This window comes from Hyperolius riggenbachi, chromosome 5 (genome assembly GCF_040937935.1).
Source record: "Hyperolius riggenbachi isolate aHypRig1 chromosome 5, aHypRig1.pri, whole genome shotgun sequence".
NCBI lineage: Eukaryota > Metazoa > Chordata > Amphibia > Anura > Hyperoliidae > Hyperolius > Hyperolius riggenbachi.
In genome coordinates, this window is record NC_090650.1 from 292969510 (window position 1) to 292990303 (window position 20794).

Consider the following 20794-nt stretch of genomic DNA (forward strand, 5'->3'; position numbering starts at 1 on the left):
TAGCAATAAATTAATACTCATGACAAAATGAAGTCCATGAAATAAAGACAATTTATTAGGGACATATCCCTCTTAAAAAACAATTAAAACATGATAAGTGGTGTGGCTAGATGATAAAATGACATATACAATAATAGTCATAAATAACATATACAAAAATAGTACAAATAATTACATGATGGGTGCACTCGAGGTTTGTACAATAATACTAATATACAGCCAATGCGCTGATTCAAATCCACTAATCTAGCAAGCCTGTTACTGCATGGTTTTAGAGTAAAGCTGAGAAACAGCACCTGATAATAGAAAGCTAGATAAGGAAAGATGAAGCAATGCTTACCACCAAAGGCACCACCATAAATGTTCTAGCCAGCACCCCTCAGACCATCTCACATGTATCGCAGACCCCCTCTGCTTCCTCAGAGATCAAGCAGGGATCTCTGAGGAAGCAGAGGGGGTCTGCGATACATGTGAGATGGTCTGAGGGGTGCTGGCTAGAACATTTATGGTGGTGCCTTTGGTGGTAAGCATTGCTTCATCTTTCCTTATCTAGCTTTCTATTATCAGGTGCTGTTTCTCAGCTTTACTCTAAAACCATGCAGTAACAGGCTTGCTAGATTAGTGGATTTGAATCAGCGCATTGGCTGTATATTAGTATTATTGTACAAACCTCCAGTGCACCCATCATGTAATTATTTGTACTATTTTTGTATATGTTATTTATGACTATTATTGTATATGTCATTTTATCATCTAGCCACACCACTTATCATGTTTTAATTGTTTTTTAAGAGGGATATGTCCCTAATAAATTGTCCTTATGTCATGGACTTCATTTTGTCATGAGTATTAATTTATTGCTTTATGGATGGCTTTTTCTTGTTGTGAACAGTTTATCTAAATCATCCATGGCACTTTTTGGTATTATTGCTTGGCTCAGTTTTGTTCTTTGCTGTACAGAGTATATAGTCTTGTTGCCAAATGTCCCTTGGAGGAGCTCACAATCTAGTCCGTACCAAAGTCATATGTCTATATTGAGTAGTGTATGTATTGTAGTCTAGGGAAACTTTAGAGGGGGGGAGGGGGGGGCAGTTAATTTATCTGTATGTTTTTTGGGATGTGGGAGGAAATCTGAGTGCCCGGAGGAAACCCAGACATAGGGAGAACATACAAACTCCTTGCAGATGTTGACCTGGCTGGGATTCGAACCAGGGACCCAGTGCTGCAAGGCGAGAGCGCTAACCATTATGCCACCATGCTGCCCAAGATATTCTGAGACTTCCTCTTAATTTTGGCAATTATGGCTTACAGCTTATGAAACCTATATATCTGGAGAGAGATTTTATTATTATTTTTTGCCGGATCCTATCTTTTCTTGACTGGACATAGAATCTCAAGTAAAACTGCATAGTGTGTACCAGCCTTAAAGAGGAACGCCGGTGAAAATGTAATAAAAAAAAAGTGCTTAATTTTTACAATTATTATGTATAAATGATTAAGTCAGTGTTTGCCGATTGTAAAATCTTTCCTCTCCCTGATTTACATTCTGACATTTATCACATGGTGACTTTTTTTTTACTGCTGGTAGGTGATGTCGGTGGAAGGAGATGCTGCTTGCTTTTTTGGCAGTTGGACCCAGCTCTAAACAGCTGTTATCTCCCACAATGCAATGAGGTTCACAGACAGGAAACTGTCAGGACCATGGTCATGACATCACACTGTGGGAGGAGTTTTACCACAATATCAGCCATACAGAGTCCCTGGATGATCAGTTTGTGAAAAGGAAAAAATATTTCTCATGGGAAAGAGGGGGGGGGGGGGGGGGGCAGTATCCGCTACAGATTGGGATGAAGTTTAAATTCTCGGTCAGGTTCTCTTTAAGGCTAAAATGCCACCTCAGCCCCTGCTTTGGCGAATGATTAATCACCCCAATGCACATTCTTAGTTGCTATGTAGTTACAATTAATTCAAGGGTTTTATTAAAAAAAAAAAAAAAAAAAAATTGTTTTTTTCTTTAAAAGCTCACTTGTGTTCGTGAAATGCGCAGTAGGGAAAGAAAACAAAAAGAAAGACTTTTTTTGAGAGACGAGAGGGACCGTTGAATGCTTGTGTACAAAGAGCTCTGAAACAAGGACTTCACTTCTGATAACATCTTAACTCCATGTGTGAAATGAGCAAGACCTCTGTATGTGACATTTCCCCGCTTGTAGTTTACTTATTAGATAGCGGGAGAGGTTGTAGAGCTGACGGGACACTCTGAACCTGTAGCCAGTAAATAGCTTACCTATTCATCAGTGAACTAACAACTCTCCTACTTATGAGTATCTTAAGATAAACTTACACATTCAATAGTCCATCAGTCATACACAGATATGACCGGGCAGATAAACATTGCCTTGAAATAGCCAAGTTGCAGTTTAACATAATACGGCAAGCAAAAATTGAGAAGTGTCAGCAGAATAACTACAATCATCCTCCGATGAGACAATCGGGGCAAGAAGTCACTTTCTGCTATCTGCTCAGATAGCGGTATAAGTTCTAGCTAACCTTTGTTTTACACCAGTCATTGCTCAAGTGGCGGCTGCAGAAAGTGCTGAGCATACATGTTATGTGCACGTTAGTGTCAAAGTGCTCCCTGCAATGCATCATAAGGAAGCAGCATCTCTGCAATTACTGTATCATCAAAAAGATCCTGAAAAAGAGAACTGCTATATAACATGTCAAAGAGGGTGGGGGGGGGGGGGGGGAAGGTGCAAAGCTATAGAAGAATGAATGCAGCTGATTTGAGCGTAGCTGAATATGCAAGTTTATGCCTCTGGTGAAGAAAAAGAGGAATATTTTCGGTTCCACCTAGGTGGGCACATTTCAGGCATAACTGCACAAACTGGGGTTGCTACGGATACTGCAGCTAGTTACCAGGGGTTACACACTGCCCACCAAATTGCACTGTGTAATCTGACTGGCAAATTCTACAAGTCTACAAATAATATTTAGACATTTTCAGGCATATGAGGAGGGACCTTAGACTTCTTTGGCTTGTGTTCTGTACCTTGGACTAAAATACATCTCTACAACATCCTTGAAGCTTCCTCATCTCTGCCACAAAAAAAAAAAAAAACTCACCAGGAGTAATTTTCTACATGCCATTGCATTAAGCTACTGGTTGTGTCAATATTGTCACTGCAGTTAATGGCCTGGACAGAGACAGAGAAGAAGTCTGCACCACATTTGGAGTAAACAGGCACTTACTCTATATGCGGCTTTTCCCGTTAGTAACATGCAGCTCCAATTTAAATGTACTCACTCCCCCCTTTAATCCCACCACCCCTGAGTAACAATAAAGGTGGCATCTGAGCAGCCTATTACTCTCTGCTATCTTACACCATTTGCCTACCTTCAGGGATCCCCCACGGCCGCTCTCCCCATGCATCCCTCTGAGTTTGCATGTATACTTGGAAGCTGCCGGGTTGTAGGCCGTGCTGCCCATATCCAGTGAATGAATGGGAAGGATGTGAATAGAGTCTGGTGGGTGGGCGGGGTAGAGTGGTCAGGGAAAGTAGTCCCCATGGCATTTCAGCTTGACTGCTCGGAACAGAAAGACAGCAGGATCCAGAGGGAGGAGCCTTCAAATAAATTCACTATTATTATTATTATTATTATTATTATTGGTATGAAGTTTTCTTTTCCTAGGTTTGCTGATAAGGGGAAGAGGAAGACACTGATACTAGCCACACTGAAAGGCCTGGGACAGCGGGGGGGTTGGGCAGAGGGCACACTGATCACCACATTGAAAGGGGAGGGCAGATTCTGGTCACACTAATTACCTGCGTTAGGGAGTGGAAACAGGACAGATATTGGCCCCACTAATTAGGGGTGGAAAGCAGGGGGCCAGATACTGGACGCACCGATTATTGGGGTAGGGTGACACAAACACTGGCCACACACATTACCTGGGAACGAGCACATCAATTAGAGTGCAGGAGATTTGGGCGCAGCCAACTCCCCCATAGTCCGTAATAGGAATTACAGCTATAGCGGCACACAGTGAGTAACTTCGGCGCAGTCAGAAGACAGAGCTGAAGTTACTTTTAAAACACTGTAATTCAGCCGCCAGCAATAGCTGCAAGCCAAATTACATCATTCCCCACCATCCACACTGACCTGGAGAGGGAATAGTAATTAACACCGCTGGGGCTTGTGCAGGAGCAGGGTAAGCTGTATATCGGCTGTATCCTGCACCCAAATCTCCCAGCTGTGATTTCTCTCGTTCACTCTGGGGAGGGGTGATGGGGACAAATCAGATGGTTAATAGCTGTATGTGGGGGTCCGGAGGAGTTATTAGCTGTACTTTGGGGCCAGGAGGGGTTAATGACTGCAACACTCCATGCAGTATAGACAATAATTGCTTCTGGAGTGTCAAATAATGGGATCGGCTTATACATAAGGTAAACTTTTATAAAAAAAAAAAAAAAAAAAAAAAAAAGATACATGGTACTTTTTTCCTCTCTTCTCTGTTATCCCTGTTTTTGAAGATGCACATCACCCCCAATACCCCCCGCCCCCCACCAACACAAAAAAAATGCTTAATTTCTAGACTCTGGTAGCAATAACACATTGAGAAGGGTTCTAACCCATCTCCATTAAAACAAACAATTTGGGTTTTTAGCTGTGCTTGAGGGCTCGTTTCCACTAGTGCGGCGTGCGTCTCGTAGACGCACGCCGGCACTGAGCGGGTGGGCGGGATCGCAGGCGATTCCCATCAGCCGTGCCATGCACGGCTATGGGAATCGCAGCCTCCGCCGCGAATTCTGTGGGGGTTTCCGGCCGAATCGCTACTGCAAGCGATTCGGCCGGCGGCGCCGTTGTCCCCTATGGCAGAGTTTCCCCGCGCGATTTGCCTGCGGGGAAACTCTGCGGATTCGCGGCCGTTTCCGCGAGAGTGGAAACGGGCCCTTAAACATCTGTTCTAGTGTGATAGGATGTAAACATACAACACTAGCTGGGTGAGGGACCACAGTCTCCTTCCCCTCCTAGTTGTCCCTGTGCAGCTAATTTACTTCATACCAAACAACCCAGTAAAGTGAAACTAGAGTCACACGACAGTTCTAGTCAGAAGGAAAGTAAACTGTTCTGTGGTGATAGCTAGCCAACCTCTGTGGCATTTAGAGGAATAGAGCCATTGCCAGCAGGTCAGTGCACTTGCACACTGATCTGCTGGTTTGTATAATTGCTTTGGAGCAGACTGATCCTCAGATATAGGTACCACAATGTTCTGCTCTAGTGCCAACACTATCCTCCATGGTACACATATAGGGCAACATATGAGAAAGCATCTTTAGCTGCTGGCTAGGTGATGCCCCACTGATGCCCATGCTAGGCTACTTACCATCTCTTTCCTCCAGGACAAAGGGCTCACTGTCCCATCCATCTTCCAGAGCTGCTGGCTGAACATCCAGATGCCCATAAACACACACAGTCTTCTTGCCAGGATCTGAGCCCAGTTTACCCAGAATAATGGGAGGAAGAGGAATCTCTGAACCATCTGGGAGCTGAGAAAAAAAAAAAAAAAAAAAAAGTGGTCAGAAAAGTCTCCTTACTCCTTATATACAAGGAGTGCAGAATTATTAGGCAAGTGGTATTTTTGAGAAATAATTTTATTATTGAACAACCATGTTCTCAATGAACCCAAAAAAACTCATTAATATCAAAGCTGAATATTTTTGAAAGTAGTTTTTAGTTTTAGCTATTTTAGGGGGGATATCTGTGTGTGCAGGTGACTATTACTGTGCATAATTATTAGGCAACAAAAAAACAAATATATACCCATTTCAATTATTTATTTTTACCAGTGAAACCAATATAACATCTCAACATTCACAAATATACATTTCTGACATTCAAAAACAAAAAGAAAAAACAAATCAGTGACCAATATAGCAAGGACACTCAAAAGCCTGCCATCCTAGGATTCTGTCAGTGTTTTGATCTGTTCACCATCAACATTGCGTGCCGCAGCAACCACAGCCTCCCAGACACTGTTCAGAGAGGTGTACTGTTTTCCCTCCTTTGCAAATCTCACATTTTATGATGGACTACAGGTTTTCAATGGGGTTCAGATCAGGTGAACAAGGAGGCCATTTCATTAGTTTTTCTTCTTTTATACCCTTTCTTGCCAGCCACGCTGTGGAGTACTTGGATGCGTGTGATGGAGCATTGTCCTGCACGAAAATCATGTTTTTCTTGAAGGATGCAGACTTCTTCCTGTACCACTGCTTGAAGAAGGTGTCTTCCAGAAACTGGCAGTAGGACTGGGAGTTGAGCTTGACTCCATCCTCAACCCGAAAAGGCCCCACAAGCTCATATTTGATGATACCAGCCCAAACCAGTACTCCACCTCTGCCCTTTACCAATCCAGCCACGGGCGCATCCATCTGGCCCATCAAGACTCACTCTCATTTCATCAGTCCATTAAACCTTAGAAAAATCAGTCTTGAGATATTTCTTGGCCCAGTCTTGACGTTTCAGCTTGTGTGTCTTGTTTAGTGGTGGTCGTCTTTCAGCCTTTCTTACCTTGGCCATGTCTCCGAGTACTGCACACCTTGTGCTTTTGGACACTCTAGTGATGTTGCAGCTCTGAAATATGGCCAAACTGGTGGCAAGTGGCATCTTGGCAGCTCAGCTGCACGCTTGACTTTTCTCAGTTCATGGGCAGTTATTTTGCACCTTGTTTTTTTCACACGCTTCTTGCGACCCGGTTGACCGTTTTGAATGAAACGCTTGATTGTACGATGATCACGCTTCAGAAGCTTTGCAATTTTAAGAGTGCTGCATCCCTTTGCAAGATATCTCACTATTTTTGACTTTTCTGAGCCTGTCAAGTCCTTCTTTTGACCCATTTTGCCAAAGGAAAGGAAGTTGCCTAATAATTATGTACACCTGATATAGGGTGTTGATGTCATTAGACCACACCCCTTCTCATTACAGAGATGTACATCACCTAATATGCTTAATTGGTAGTAGGCTTTCGAGCCTATACAGCTTGGAGTAAGACAACATGCATAAAGAGGATGATGTGGTCAAAATACTCAATTGCCTAATAATTCTGCACTCCCTGTACATATTATATAGGAATGGTGTGGTCAGACTGGACAAGATCTATAAACGGAGGATTTATTGGGTATGTCTAACATTCGTTAGATGTATAAAAGTTAAAACAAGTCATTGCCTAGCCCTAGCACCTGTGCCAATAAGCATTACAATCTATGGAGGAAACAATATATACAATGTGCCAAAAATCTGTGCTCTATCTACAATATCCATTTTCCTGTTTGCAATGTAACTGTAAGATTGTGAAACTCAAACCACTGAGTCTGGGATTGCAACAGAACTGCTTATTTGGAGCATAATAAAAAGTAAAGGATTGTGAAACAGTACACACAGTTTCCTGCTTTCTCAATGCTTGCCTGACAGATCTTATTTTATTATTACTTTTATTTGTGTGTGCTTTTTAGGGAGGTTTAATAAAGACAAGAGCATGTAGATGACAGGAAATCGCTTATTCACTAACCTTGCGGTAATCCTCACTATGGACTGATATGACATAGGTGAGGGCTGGAAAGGGTTCTCACATATTGGCAGACTAATTATTACCATTACAAATGTATATTTATATGGTACCCCACTCTATGGACACTTTTTTTTTTTTTTTTTTTTTTTACAGAAACGCCAATCATTCCAGTTTGCATGCAAACTGAATGCAGCTTGGAACTGGATCAATTTAATGCACTTTCTGTTGCTTTTCAGAGGCACATATAATTTGCATGCAAGCTGCAATTATTTGCATCTCATTGAGTTATGTTTTGGGATGTGGGAAGAAATAGGAACACTCAGAGGAGCACCACACAAACCCCATGCGGATACTATCCTGAATGCTCCAGTGGGTCCCAGGCCTTACTGATCTGATGACAATTAGCTTTCTAATGCAATAGTATTCTGTTGTTCTGGTCCAAGCCCTATACTGTAATGCCTGCTATGCACTGAGGAGGACCAACAGTCTGCAGCAGGCTGTCGGCATGTTGGGTTGATGTGGCGCTGTAACTTTAAATTTATAGGCTTGCTATACACCACTGGTTCTGGATATAAGCCTGGCTTCAGTGGCATAAAGAGAAGATTTGCATATTCAGTAGTGATGCATTGTGGGAAGCCACCGTCACTCACTTAAAGCTGAATTATTACAGATATCTTCTGTTTTAAGAAGGCAGACTACACTGATCTTTCTAACGCCGTGACTTTGATTGTTATGTGCACCAAAGTGTAGTTCTACCCCATCTTGCCAAATAAAGGCGACCAAGTCTTGCAACTAAAAAGTACATTTCAATCTGGTTATAAAAATTTAGAAATGATACCATATTTTCTGCACTACAAGACACCTGACCAGAAGATGCAGAGGGTTGCCACCTCATCCCTTTAAATACCGGCACATATGAATTATACCTGTCTTGTGGCTAGTTAGATGCAGTTTAGGCACTGATTATGTGTGAGTAGCCCCAGAACCTGTATAACTTAGATGTGCCGGTATTTAAAGGGATGAGGTGGCAACCCTGTAGGCTTAGAGGAGGAAACCCCCCAAAATATTTGAACCAAATCATAACTTTCCTGGTACTCTGGTGATTTCCCCCTCTGTCCCCCATATAAATTCCCTGGTGGTATACTGCTCTCCACTCCCCCATATAGCATTACCTGGTGTCTAGTGTCACCCACCCCACCCCCTTCCACTGCTTCTAGTGTCTAGCAGTCCTCCCTCCTTCATACCAGCGATGAGATCTAGTGGTCCCTTCCCTCCCTGCATCCCCTAATAGAGTAGTGGCAGCAAAGGTGATTCAAGAATAGTCTCACCTGATCCAGACACTGCACTAGGTCTCCTTTGTCCTTTAGCAGCCGCATCTCGCTCTCTATTTTCTGACGCACAGAGAGCAAGCTGCCGGTGTGCAGACAGCACACTACAATTTTCTGATACTTACTGGTAGAGTAGTGCATGTTGTATAATTAGCACAAACCACATTACCTGGGTAGCACTCACATCGCTCTACTTACATTATGCACATTACTGTAGAAAAGCGAGTGTTACCCAGGTAATGCGGGTTGTGCTAATTGCACGTGTGTGTGTGTGTGTGTGTGTGTGTGTGTGTGTGTGTGTGTGTGTGTGTGTGTGTGTGTGTGTGTGTGTGTGTGTGTGTGTGTGTGTGTGTGTGTGTGTGTGTGTGTGTGTGTGTGTGTGTGTGTGTGTGTGTGTGTGTGTGTGTGTGTGTGTGTGTGTGTGTGTGTGTGTGTGTGTGTGTGTGTGTGTGTGTGTGTGTGTGTGTGTGTTTTACACACACACTTTACCAACTTTTACTGAATGTAACCCCAGAGTAAGCAAGCTAAATAAAAAAAAAAATATATATATATTTATTTATTTGTAAATAAACTGTAGGCAGGCTTGGATTTACATCACAGGAGCCTATAGGCACAGGTGTCCTGGCACCTTAGACTTCACCCTCCATGAGGCTACAAACACCCACAAGTGTGCTGGCTTCTCCCTTACTTCACTTTCCTGTCATAGGTAGCTACAGATGTCGCTCAGTATTAGGTAGCCAGAAGTACCCTCAATATTAAAGACGCTAGAGGTGCCTTCCAAGTATTAGGTAGAGTGCCCCTGGCTGAATTGAGATCTCATCAGTGGAATGCCGAGAGCTGGGTGAGTAACCTCTAATCTACACTTATCAGGACTCTACAAAAGGGAAGGAGGAAGGGAGGCATTCAGGGAGTGCACCTCCTTTCCTTCATCAGGCGCCTGTAGGCACATGCCTACAGTGCCTTATGATAAATGTGGCCCTGCCTGTAGGTTTTACAAACTAGTTGTTTCTCCCAGTAGTTTGGCTCCCAGCAATAACATGAGTCAAGATTCACTTTGGCATCATTAGCATCATCTTATACAGTATAGGGTAATTGTAAACATTTCCTTTAACAAGAAGAAATAATGAAATAAAAAGTGAGTAAATGTATGACAACCCATTGTAATTAGGTTACTGTGATAATTACACACTCAGAAGGGAATATAAAATCTTATGTTGCATGTCCAGCATTAAACAGGTTTTACGTGGCACACAGCCGAAATAAATAGGTTACACATCAACATTGAAAAGAATAAAAAATGTGATCAATGAGTTTGGATTATACAATACACAAAGGCCTGTGTCTCCAGGAGAGATTTGCAAAAGTGAAACAAAAACTATCAGAAAAATGTACGCAAGTTGTAGGTCATGGAGAAGAAAAATAATCTGCCGGATCTTAAGAAGGCATCTGTACACATGCTGGATTCAAGCTAGATTTTAGGCAGACTTTATCAGCCTCCACAGCTTAGTTTAATCTACTTTGTTTTTTGCTGAGTACACACATACAATGAATGTCGCTCTGCAGTGATTGGGACGCGATTCCTCAGGCAACAATTTGGGCCGAATTCTGTACAGACGTGTCGCCAGCCTACAGGATACTGATGTGTTCTGTTGCTATGGAGGAGGGCTGAAGGAGCCATGTATGAGGGAGCAGGCAGGGAGAGAACAATGTCCACGGTCGAATCAATGTATCGATTGGTGTTGGGGGCAACTATACACATGCTAGATTCCATCAAAAGTCTGTGCAAAACTTTGGTCTTGTAAATTACTCACAGCTGAGGATTTGCAATGGATAAGAAGGGTAACAGCTTATTCACAGAACAGTTGGGCAATAATTTCCATTCAAAAAGTTCCAGTTGACAGTTGCACAATCCTGCATGTTTGGCTGTATCGGGTGATCTGGTTTCTATGGCTGTCCTTCAAACACTGCTTATTCAGTGCTGGAAGGTCAGTTTCAAAATGAACAGGTTTACAAGCTTCCAGCTAAAAATCTGACAGAACCGACAAGTTTTCGACTAGTCCATCTCCTCATGGGGGGAATCTCAGGGTTTTCTTTGTTTTCCAAAGCAATTCCTGAACGGCAGTTTAACTGCCAAAATAGTAAGATACCAGCCAGCCTCCTTACTCACATGTACACTGTTTTGTCAGTTAGACTTAGCAACCGCCGTTCAGGAAATGCTTTTGAAATAAAAAGAAAACCCTGAGAATTCCCCCATGAGGAGATAGACTAGTCCAAAGCCATTTGGTTCTGTCAGATTTTAACGGCTTACTTTTTTTTTTTGCTTGAGTGGTTCTTAAAACATTCAAATGGATTTCCTTTTTATGGAGATACAGCTGTAATCTACATAAGAACTCTGTATATATGTGTATATGGAGGTCTTCAGGTCGTAAAACTAACAAGTCTATTTCAAAACCTAGCCACAAGAAGAAATGGAGTTTGTCTCCAGTAGTTTACCTTTTGTGTTCCGATGTCCACCAGCTCAGCACTGCCGCCCAGCCGCTCGATCTCCTTGGCGGCCACCTCCATCATCCTCTTGATTTCCCCTCTTTTCTCGGGCCAGGCTGACACGCTTTGGATGGCGACCCATTCTGCCAGTCTCTGCAGGATCATTCAATGCATCAGGATGTTGTGTCACACAAAAAAACTCTACTGTAATTGCAGCTGCGAAGGTATTGTGAATACAGTTTCAGGCTAGGTTTGCAGTGGGACGATGCGTTGCAAAGCGATGTTAAAGTCGCAACACAAAATTACAACGCAACACAATTGTTGCATCTCAGCTTAACGCTGCGTTACTGGCGCATACAGTAGATACAGTGGCGCATACAGGCAATGACATTTTTATACTTCTCTGTAGCAGTTAACATCTGCGTTTAGAGGCAATGCACTGCAGAAGTGCGTTACCATAACGCAACATTTACAGCGTGACTTTAACATTGCACTGTAAACATTGCAGTGCAGTAAACTGCGGTATTATCCTGTGTTAATAAAGTCTTATAACTTCCCACTGTGAACATAGCTTCATTCCTCCTGTTACACTGCCACTCTAAGGTGCCCATACATGGTACAATTTTTTATTTTTTGCGATTAGATAATTTAGTTCGATTATTCCATTAGATCGAATATAAAGATTTTTCCAGCATGTCCGATCAGATTTTTCTCGAAAAACAAAACAAAAAAAAAAAAACAGGATAATCGTTCAAATTTCTTGATCAGAAACAAAAACAAAAAAACAAAAAAAAAAAAGTATTTTCAACTTTCATTCGATTACTTAGATCGAATAAACGGGAAAATCGAACATTTTTATTGTATCGTGTATGGGCACCATAAGGATCGTCCACACTACGTACGATTGCAGAACGCAATCCGTGGTCCGGGCTCCAGTTTTCAAAAAAAATAGAACGCAAATAGATCCGTGCTGCCCTTTTGCAGCATACGTTTCCAGGTCTGTTTGCATTTTTAAAAAACGTGCCCCCAGTTCTGTCTGTGGGTGGGGGGGGGGGGCGCCGACCTGGGGGCCGACCCTCCCCCTCCTGGCTGCAGCAGCAGATCAGGTGCTTCTGACATTATTGTCAGATTTGACAAGATTAGCTGCATGTTTGTTACTGGTGTGATTCAGACCCTGCTGCAGCCAAACAGACCAGTAGGGTTGCCAGGCAACTGGTATTGCTGAAAAGGAAATAAATATGGCAGCCTATATATCCTTTCACTTCAATTGTCCTTTAAATACAGTACTCACCTATGTAGACGGATGGTTCTGGATTCCATAGGGTGCACAGAGGGCATGGAGAGAGGACTGGCCAGGAAGGTTCCAGAACCTTCCCTCACCATAGGTAATCTAACTTTTGTCAAAATGGCTTTATATTCGCTTTAAAGGGAACCTGAAGAGAGAAGTATATGGAGGCTGCTATATTTCCTTTTAAACAACACCAGTTGCCGGACAGCCCTGATGGTCTATTTGGCTGCAGTAGTGTCTGAATAACTCCAGAAACAAGTGTGCAGCTAATCTTGTCAGATCTATTATTATTATTATTTATTGTATTTATATAGCGCCAACATATTACGCAGCGCTGTTAAGGGGCCCATACACTGGTCGATTTCAGCCATCATTCGATTCTATCAAATTCCCCATTCCATCGATTTGCGGCCAATTTCAATCGATTTGATCTGACAGGATGGAAGATCTAGGTCGATCTGCTGCTGGCAGCAGATTGATGGCCCATAGAGTTGCATTGGATCTAATGGTCCAATAATGCATTTAGATCGATTTCCAATAGATTTCATTATGAAATGTATTGGAAATCTGTTCCTAGCGTGTGGCACACATCAGGTAGATTCCTGTCAGATTGGACTTGACAGGCATCTGCCAGAAATCTATCTGATGGTCGAATCTATAAGTGTATGGCCACCTTTAGAACCACCAGATCTGCTGCATGCATGTTCAGGGTCTATGGCTAAAAGTATTACACAGAGGATCAGCAGGGCTGCCAGGCAACTGGTGTTGCATAAATGTAAATAAATATGGCAGTATCCATATACTTCTCGCTTCAGGTACCCGTTAAGGTCAAGTGGTTCAACATGGTTTAATGATTGCTACTCCCTGATACTTTGTGATTAGTAATTGATACTATGTTTACCAAACTGCTACTATGTAGTAGATCATGGCTGAAACACCTTAAAGTGAATGTTTACCGAATTAAAAAAGAAAAAGTCAGATACTCAACTAAGGAGAGGGAAGGCTCGGTCCTAATGAGCCTTCCCCCTCCTCTCCCGGTGCCCGGTCCCACGCAGGGTCCCCCGTGGCAGTATTCGACCAGCTCGGTCAAATACTGCCACTTCCGCATGCCTTCGGGAGCTTTCGGAAGCCTTCGGGAGCACTCGGGCTCCCAATGACGCGGCCGCTCCATACTACGCATGCGCATACGCCCTCTATGACGCACTCGCGCGTACGTAGTATGGAGCGGCCCGTCTTCGGAAGCCCGAGTGCTCCCGAAGACCTCCGAAGTCCCTGCGGCGGCGGCCGCGAACGGGGGAGCCAGCGCAGCACTGAGGGCATCGGGAGAGGAGAGGGAAGGCTCATTAGGACCGAGCCTTCCCTCTCCTTAGGTGAGTATATGACTTTTTCTTTTGTAATCCGGTACCCATTGGCTTTAGGGCTGGTTCAGACGGACGTTTGCAGAGCGTTTACTGCCAGCGTTCGGGGCTTGGCGTTAAACGCTCCCATTCAAGTGAATGGGAGCGTTTGTACCAAGCTTTTACGCGCGTTTGCACAAACGCGGCGTTCGGGTCCCGATTTTCACTGGCGTTCAAGGAGCCCCTGGAAGCTACATGTTGCTTCCAGGGGCGGTTAACCGCGACGGGTAATGTCCCTCTAGGGGAAGAAAAAACGCGACCGCATCCGAACGAAATGCGAACGCTGCTGAAAGCCTGAACGCATCACGAACGCAACGCCAACGAACGCGACGCCTCCAAACGTCCGTCTGAACCAGCCCTTAAGCACCCAGACTAAAAGGCCCGATTTTCACAGTGCACTTCTCTCCGCTTTTTATCAGCACATCAATGTTACAGATTGATACATGTTGCTGAAAAGCAGGCAGAAGTGCACTTGTGGAAATGAGGCCTTACCCATTAAATTCCTATATTAATTGCTACATGATGATCAGTAGCAGGATAGTTGAAGGATAAGACACCAGCACACCTAAAGGACAACTGAAGTGAGAGGGATATGGATGCTGACATATTTCCTTATAAGCAATACCAGTTGCCTGGCTATCCTGCTTATCCCTGCCTCTAATGCTAGGTACACACCATACAATTTTGTGTTAGATAGATGGTTCGATAATTTCCGACACGTCCGATTTTATTTTCGATCGTTTTTCTGATCGATTTCTCATAGAAGTGAATGGAAATAGATAAGAAAAGATAACAGAATCAAATATTGATCAGAAAATTACATCAGAAATCAATTGGATGGAAAATCATCCGAAACAACCATTTCCCCCCCCCCCCCCCCCCCATATAGCAGGGTGTAGTGAGTTTCAACGCATGCTGTGCATTGACTGGGTTAACCACATGCGTTTTCAGTGGCAGTGAAGCATACTTTCATTGTACTGTATGCCTCACACTGCAGTGGTTACTTCCAGTGCAAATTTTCAGCTACTTTGCGATCTAACTGCAATGCAGGTGAGTGTGAAAGAGCTCTGAAAGGACAGGGATTTGGAGGCTGCCATATTTCTGTTTAACCAATACCAGTTGCCTGGCAATCCTGCTGCTCCTATGCCTCTACTACCTTCAGCCATAGACCCTTAACAAGCATGCTGCAGATCAGGAGTTTCCAACATTATTGTCTGACAAGGTTAGCTGCATGCTTGTTCCCTGTGTTATTCAGACACTACTGCAGACAAATAGTTTAGATCTCACTTCAGTTGTGTTCCCTGCGAAAGCAGAAACGCAACACAATCAAACCCCACATTATCCACGTGTTGCATCATACACAGTGAAGCATACAGTCAATAAAAGTATGCTTCACCCTCATTGTTAACAAGCATGTTTTGCAGTGATCCCACACTCCGTTAAACTGCACCAGCCACACTGTTAATGTCACATCACTGTGAACGTAGCCTAATGCTAAATACACACAATGCAATTTCCCAGCAGATCGACAGGTCAAATCGATCATTTCTGACACATTCAAACTGCTCAATTAATAATGGGATCAATTTTGTGCAGCAGTGATCTGAAAATCAGTCCTGTCATTGATCAGGAGCAGATCGGAGATTGATTTGACTTAATCTGACAGGAAATTGCATCATGTGTATCTAGCATTGGTGTTTTAACTGAAGGCGACTCAAAACTGACCAGAGGCCATTCTGTGTTTTGCCTTCACTCCATTGATGACACACAGGTTCTGAGATTTATAAGAAGCACCAGCTGTCCTAATGCAAAACAAGTGCCAGATCTGTTCATCAGAGGGCAGAGGCAGTGATGAGGCAGAAAGCTTCCCAGCACAAGAGACTAGGAAGAGCTCACACCATACATACATAAATACACAGGCATGTAGCCCTATGCAATACCTTGACATAGGTGTCCTGATTCTTGTCAATGTGAGCGAACAGCTGAGGCAGAACGTCCCCCATGATGAAACCACGTGTGGCTGTGCAGCAGGAAGGAAGCCTATGTGCAGCCGGCCGGTACCGTACTCTGCCTATATTACCAGTGACACTTCTAAAGCTGGACCGAGGCTCCGCCCACAGCCGCTAAGAATGTAATAGAAGGAATCTCGGCATCCCTTTAGCTGTGCGTGCTCCTTGCTTCTCCCAGACAGTATGCTATAGTCTATGCAACTCTTCCAAACGGCCTGTGATTTGCTGATACTTATCCCTCAGTAATATTCTCTATAACTGTATGCAGTCTACCATATTGCAATGCACAGCCATGATCTATCAAATAACCTTTTTCCTTTCTCTTATGTCCATTCATTGGACTTGGACAGGGTGAATCAAACCAGTCCAGTTTTTAACAGTTTTTCTTTCGTTTCCAACTGACTTTGAAAGTGAGTGGAAAACTGTGTTTGTTTCGGCCTTAGTTACGCGCAGTTTGCTTGGCATTATCAAAAGTTTATGGTGTCTTGGCAGCGAGTGAGGTAAAGAGAGGGCCGCACGGCCGAGGACGTTTGGGCGCCACCATATAGCGGAGCAGTGCCCTTCAGCGCAGGAAGATTTGGACGCAGCCGGCGCCACAATAGACTGTAATAAGAATTATAACTATAGTGGTACTTAGTGAGTAACGCTGGCGCCGTCAGAAGACGGTGCTGAAGTTGCTTTTAAAACACAATAATTCAGCCTTCAGCAATAGCTGGAAGCCAAATTATATCATTACCCACCATCCATGGCGGCCTGGAGCGGGAATAGTAATTAACACGGCCGGGACTTGGGCAAGAGCAGGATAAGCCATATACCGGCTGTGACCTGCACCCAAGTCTACAGGCGCCGCTTTCAAATGTATGCCCATATAGGCCTAATGTGGATTTACAGCTATAGCGGTGCTCAGACAGTAATTTGGGTGCTGATTTACAAACAAATAGAGAAAGTAGTTCCTTCTAGTATTAAATCAAGGACTAATACTTCAACATAACCATAAACAATTTTTATTGAGTCAATAGCAACAATGATTAAAAACACTTAAATTCAAGGACGATGGCCCCGAGCCCATAAATCCCATATAATGTAGTATAATGTAAAAAAGCGCACACTGTTCTCACACAATAGTCAGTGTTATGGACCAAACGGCAAGTCACAGTGAGCGGTGCAGTGCTTACCATTGGATTGATTGACCACCTGGGCCCTACTATTATTGATACTGGTAAGCGCTGCACCGCTCACTGTGACTTGCTGTTTTGTCTCCCTAGACTTTTAGGGCCCGTTCCCACTAGCTGGTGCGCATGGCTAAGAGATGCGCGGCGGCACTTCCAGGTCTGCGGGTACGCAGACGAATCCCAGAAGCCGTGCCATGCACAGCTTTGGGATTCACTGCCTCCTGCACGAAAACTGATGGCAATGTCAGCCAAATCGCTAGGGCAGGCGATTCGCCCGGCACCGCCATTATATCCTATGGCAGAGTTTCCCCGAGCGATTTGCCTGCGGGGAAACTCTGCGGATTTGGCCCGGTTTCCGCGCTAGTGGAAACGGGCCCTTACTTGTTAACCTTTGGACTTTTATCCTTGTGGCTGGCTATAAATCTGTCTTTTGGTCTATAATACTACTATGAACTTGCTGGTCTCTATATTTCACTGATTTCTTGATCTGGTGGTAATCTGTCTTTTTGCACTAGTTTTTCACATTGCCTTGTGCTAAGTTATTTTTGCATATATAAATTGTTTGCAGCATATGTTGTTTGTGACTATTGTGTGAGAACGGTGTGGGCTTTTATACATTATACTATATTATCTGGGATTTATGGGCTTGGGGGCCATCTTCCTTGATTTTAAGTGTGTTTAATTATCGTTGTTGTTGGCTCAGGCCTCTTTCACAGTGGGACGTTGCGTTTGATGCGACGTTAAAGTCGCACAACGTGCCCTTAATGCAGCGCATGTAGGTTATGAAATTAGACGTTATTTTGCACTGCGTTATGTGTCTCTTGGTGCACCGTTTTCATCGCATACTGATGGAACAAAAACGGCGCTTGCGTTACATTAAAAAAAAAACATTACTGAGCATGTGCAACACACATAACGCCTGGGACCCCACGGCCCCCCCGGTTGTATGGGGGCATTGGGAAGCCTCCCCGTGGCGCTCCTGGATAGTGCTATTGTAGCATGAACTAATTCCCGCAGGGCAATCGCATTGCGGCATTGGTTTTTGACCCTGCATAAGTTGGCATGCGAAAGCAAATGCATATTTGCATGAGCATTGCCTCATGAATAGCCAATTAGGCCAAATTTGCTTAGCCAGATATGTCAGGTGTTAACTTGGTGTTTAATGCACACATTCAATTCTTTGTGTAGTGCAACACACATAACGCAGCAAATGTATTGCTAAACGTACAGCATGCAGCACTCTCTAAATATGCTACACGTTACACACAACGCAACGTGTGCACTGTGAATGTCGCACAGATTTTGTATTGCTGTGCATTAGTCTGTATTATACATTTTTATAACGTGCGACTTTAACGCCCAACTGTGAAAGAGGCCTCAATAAAAATTGTTTATGGTTATGTTGAAGTGTTAGTCCTTGATTTAATACTAAAAGGAACTACTTTCTCTTTTTGTTTGTAAATCAGTATCAGGTGGGTCGGTGACCCTAGTTCCTTATACCAATATATACCTTATTATGGGTTATTTTTCTAGGGAATACTAGCTGGATATGTTTTCAGGCTCATGCTTATTAGGCAATAGTTACATAGTTATTTGGGTTGAAAAAAGACAAACATCCATCGAGTTCAACCAGAGAACAAAGGACAACACCAGCCTGCTCCCTCATATATCCCTGTTGATCCAGAGGAAGGTGAAAAACCCTTACAAGGCATGGTCCAATTAGCCCCAAAAGGGAAATAAATTCCTTCCCGACTCCAGATGGCAATCAGATAAAATCCCTGTATCAACACCACTGGGCAGACCCGGGACAATGTCCTTCAGCACCCAAGGCTGAGACAGCAAAGTGCGCCCCTCCGTCCCTCCCACCCCAGCCGTCACACACTAATTGCTATTAGACTAAGAGGCACCCCACGGCCCCCAACATCCCCAACACCTTAATCTCTAGTTATCTGGCTTGCAGTCACTGCTGTGTATGCCCTTTTCTTATTTCTTTGTGCTTCAAACACAATTGGGAATGACAGCTGAATAATTTGTGCACCCCCTCCTACAATGCGCCCTGAGGCTGGAGCCTCTTCAGCCTCTGCCTCGGCCCGACCCTGCCACTGGGCATTACCTATTAATTATATCCATGGATGTCTTTCAATGCAAGGAAAGCATCTAAACCCCCATTAAATGCAGGTATAGAATTTGCCATAACTACTTCCTGTGGCTATGCATTCCACATCTTAATCACTCTTACTATAAAGAACCCTTTCCTAAATAAATGGCTTAAACGTTTTCCCTCCATGCGCTAATCATGTCCTCTAGTCCTTTGTAAAAGCCTAGGGACAAGAAGCTCATCCGCCAAGCTTTTATATTGCCCTCTGATGTATTTATACATGTTAATTAGATCCCCTCTAAGGCGTCTTTTCTCTAGGCTGAATAAACCCAGTTTATCTAACCTTTCTTGGTAAGTGAGACCTTCCATCCTGCATGCTGCTATGTTTTTTTTTTTATTGGAATCAAACATTGGATTGTATAAAAAAAATCGGAATTGCATGTAGTGTGCAAGAGGCCTCAATTCCATGTTACAATGCGACTGTGATATTGTATCACAACACCCCATTGTAGACATATCCTCATACTAAATAGATAGAAATAACGGTACTTTTTCGTTAGCCGGAAATAACGGTACTTTTCCGTTAGCGCCACATCCGCTAGGTGGCGCTAATTAATTAATAGTCACATAACAAAAGTGTGTACCTTACATTGAAGAGGAACTTCAGCCTAAACAAACATACTGTCATTAAAGGGACTCCGAGCCGGCGTGAAAGTACTGCGCATGCGCGCTTTGTTCGCGCATGCGCAGTACTTTCACGCCGGCCGCCATGATGACGCGAGGCGGCCGGCGTGTGACGTAATCCGCGTCATATGCGGAAGAAGAAGCCCGACACTCGGGAGAGTGTCGCCCGGGCTGCGGCCTGCCAGCCATTCCGGAGCGGGGAGAAGGAGAGGAGCCAGGACGCCGGCGTGGGACCTCCCGACCAGCACTGGGCTGGAGAAAGCCCATGGTGAGTACAACTTTCTTTTTTTTTTTTGAGCTCGGAGTCCCTTTAAGTTACATTAGTTATGTTAATTAAAATAGATAGGTAATATAATCTTTTACCCACCTTGTTTTAAAAGAACAGGCAAATGTTTGATTTCATGAGGGAAGCCATCTTTTTGGTTGAAAGGAGGTGACAGGGAGCATAAGACACAGTTCCAACTGTCCTGTGTGCTGATCACCCCTCCCAGTTGCTAGGCAACGTGAATGTCACGGAACAGCCGTGAGAAACTAGAACGCAATCGGTTTATTGCGCCGATCGCCCTGGATGGTAGTCAGGCCAGCGATTTAGAGATTGACATTCCGGGTTTTTTTAAATAGGAAGTTTTTTTTTCCCTGTTAGCAGCTGGCAGGAAGACTGTCCCTGTGACTGCTGATTAAGCCAGAGGTGTAAACTCAAAGTTTGTCTAAGCTGATCTCACATTCAGATGTTAATTGAAGGAGCCAACAGGGCCTTTCATAGACGG

At 43.8% G+C, this 20794-nt stretch overlaps 1 protein-coding gene across 1 annotated transcript in view; it reads right to left on the reverse strand.

Annotated features, from left to right (window-relative positions):
• CNDP2 (carnosine dipeptidase 2) overlaps positions 1-16183 on the reverse strand; it is a 43323-nt gene extending 27140 nt beyond the window's left edge. The window contains exons 1-3 of the mRNA XM_068237079.1: positions 16005-16183; positions 11389-11532; positions 5387-5549 (exon numbers count right to left, since the gene is read on the reverse strand). Of these exons, the coding sequence (XP_068093180.1) occupies positions 5387-5549; positions 11389-11532; positions 16005-16067 (370 nt within the window). The 5' untranslated portion in view covers positions 16068-16183. The remainder of the gene's footprint in view (positions 1-5386; positions 5550-11388; positions 11533-16004) is intronic.
• Positions 16184-20794: the final 4611 nt, after the last annotated feature.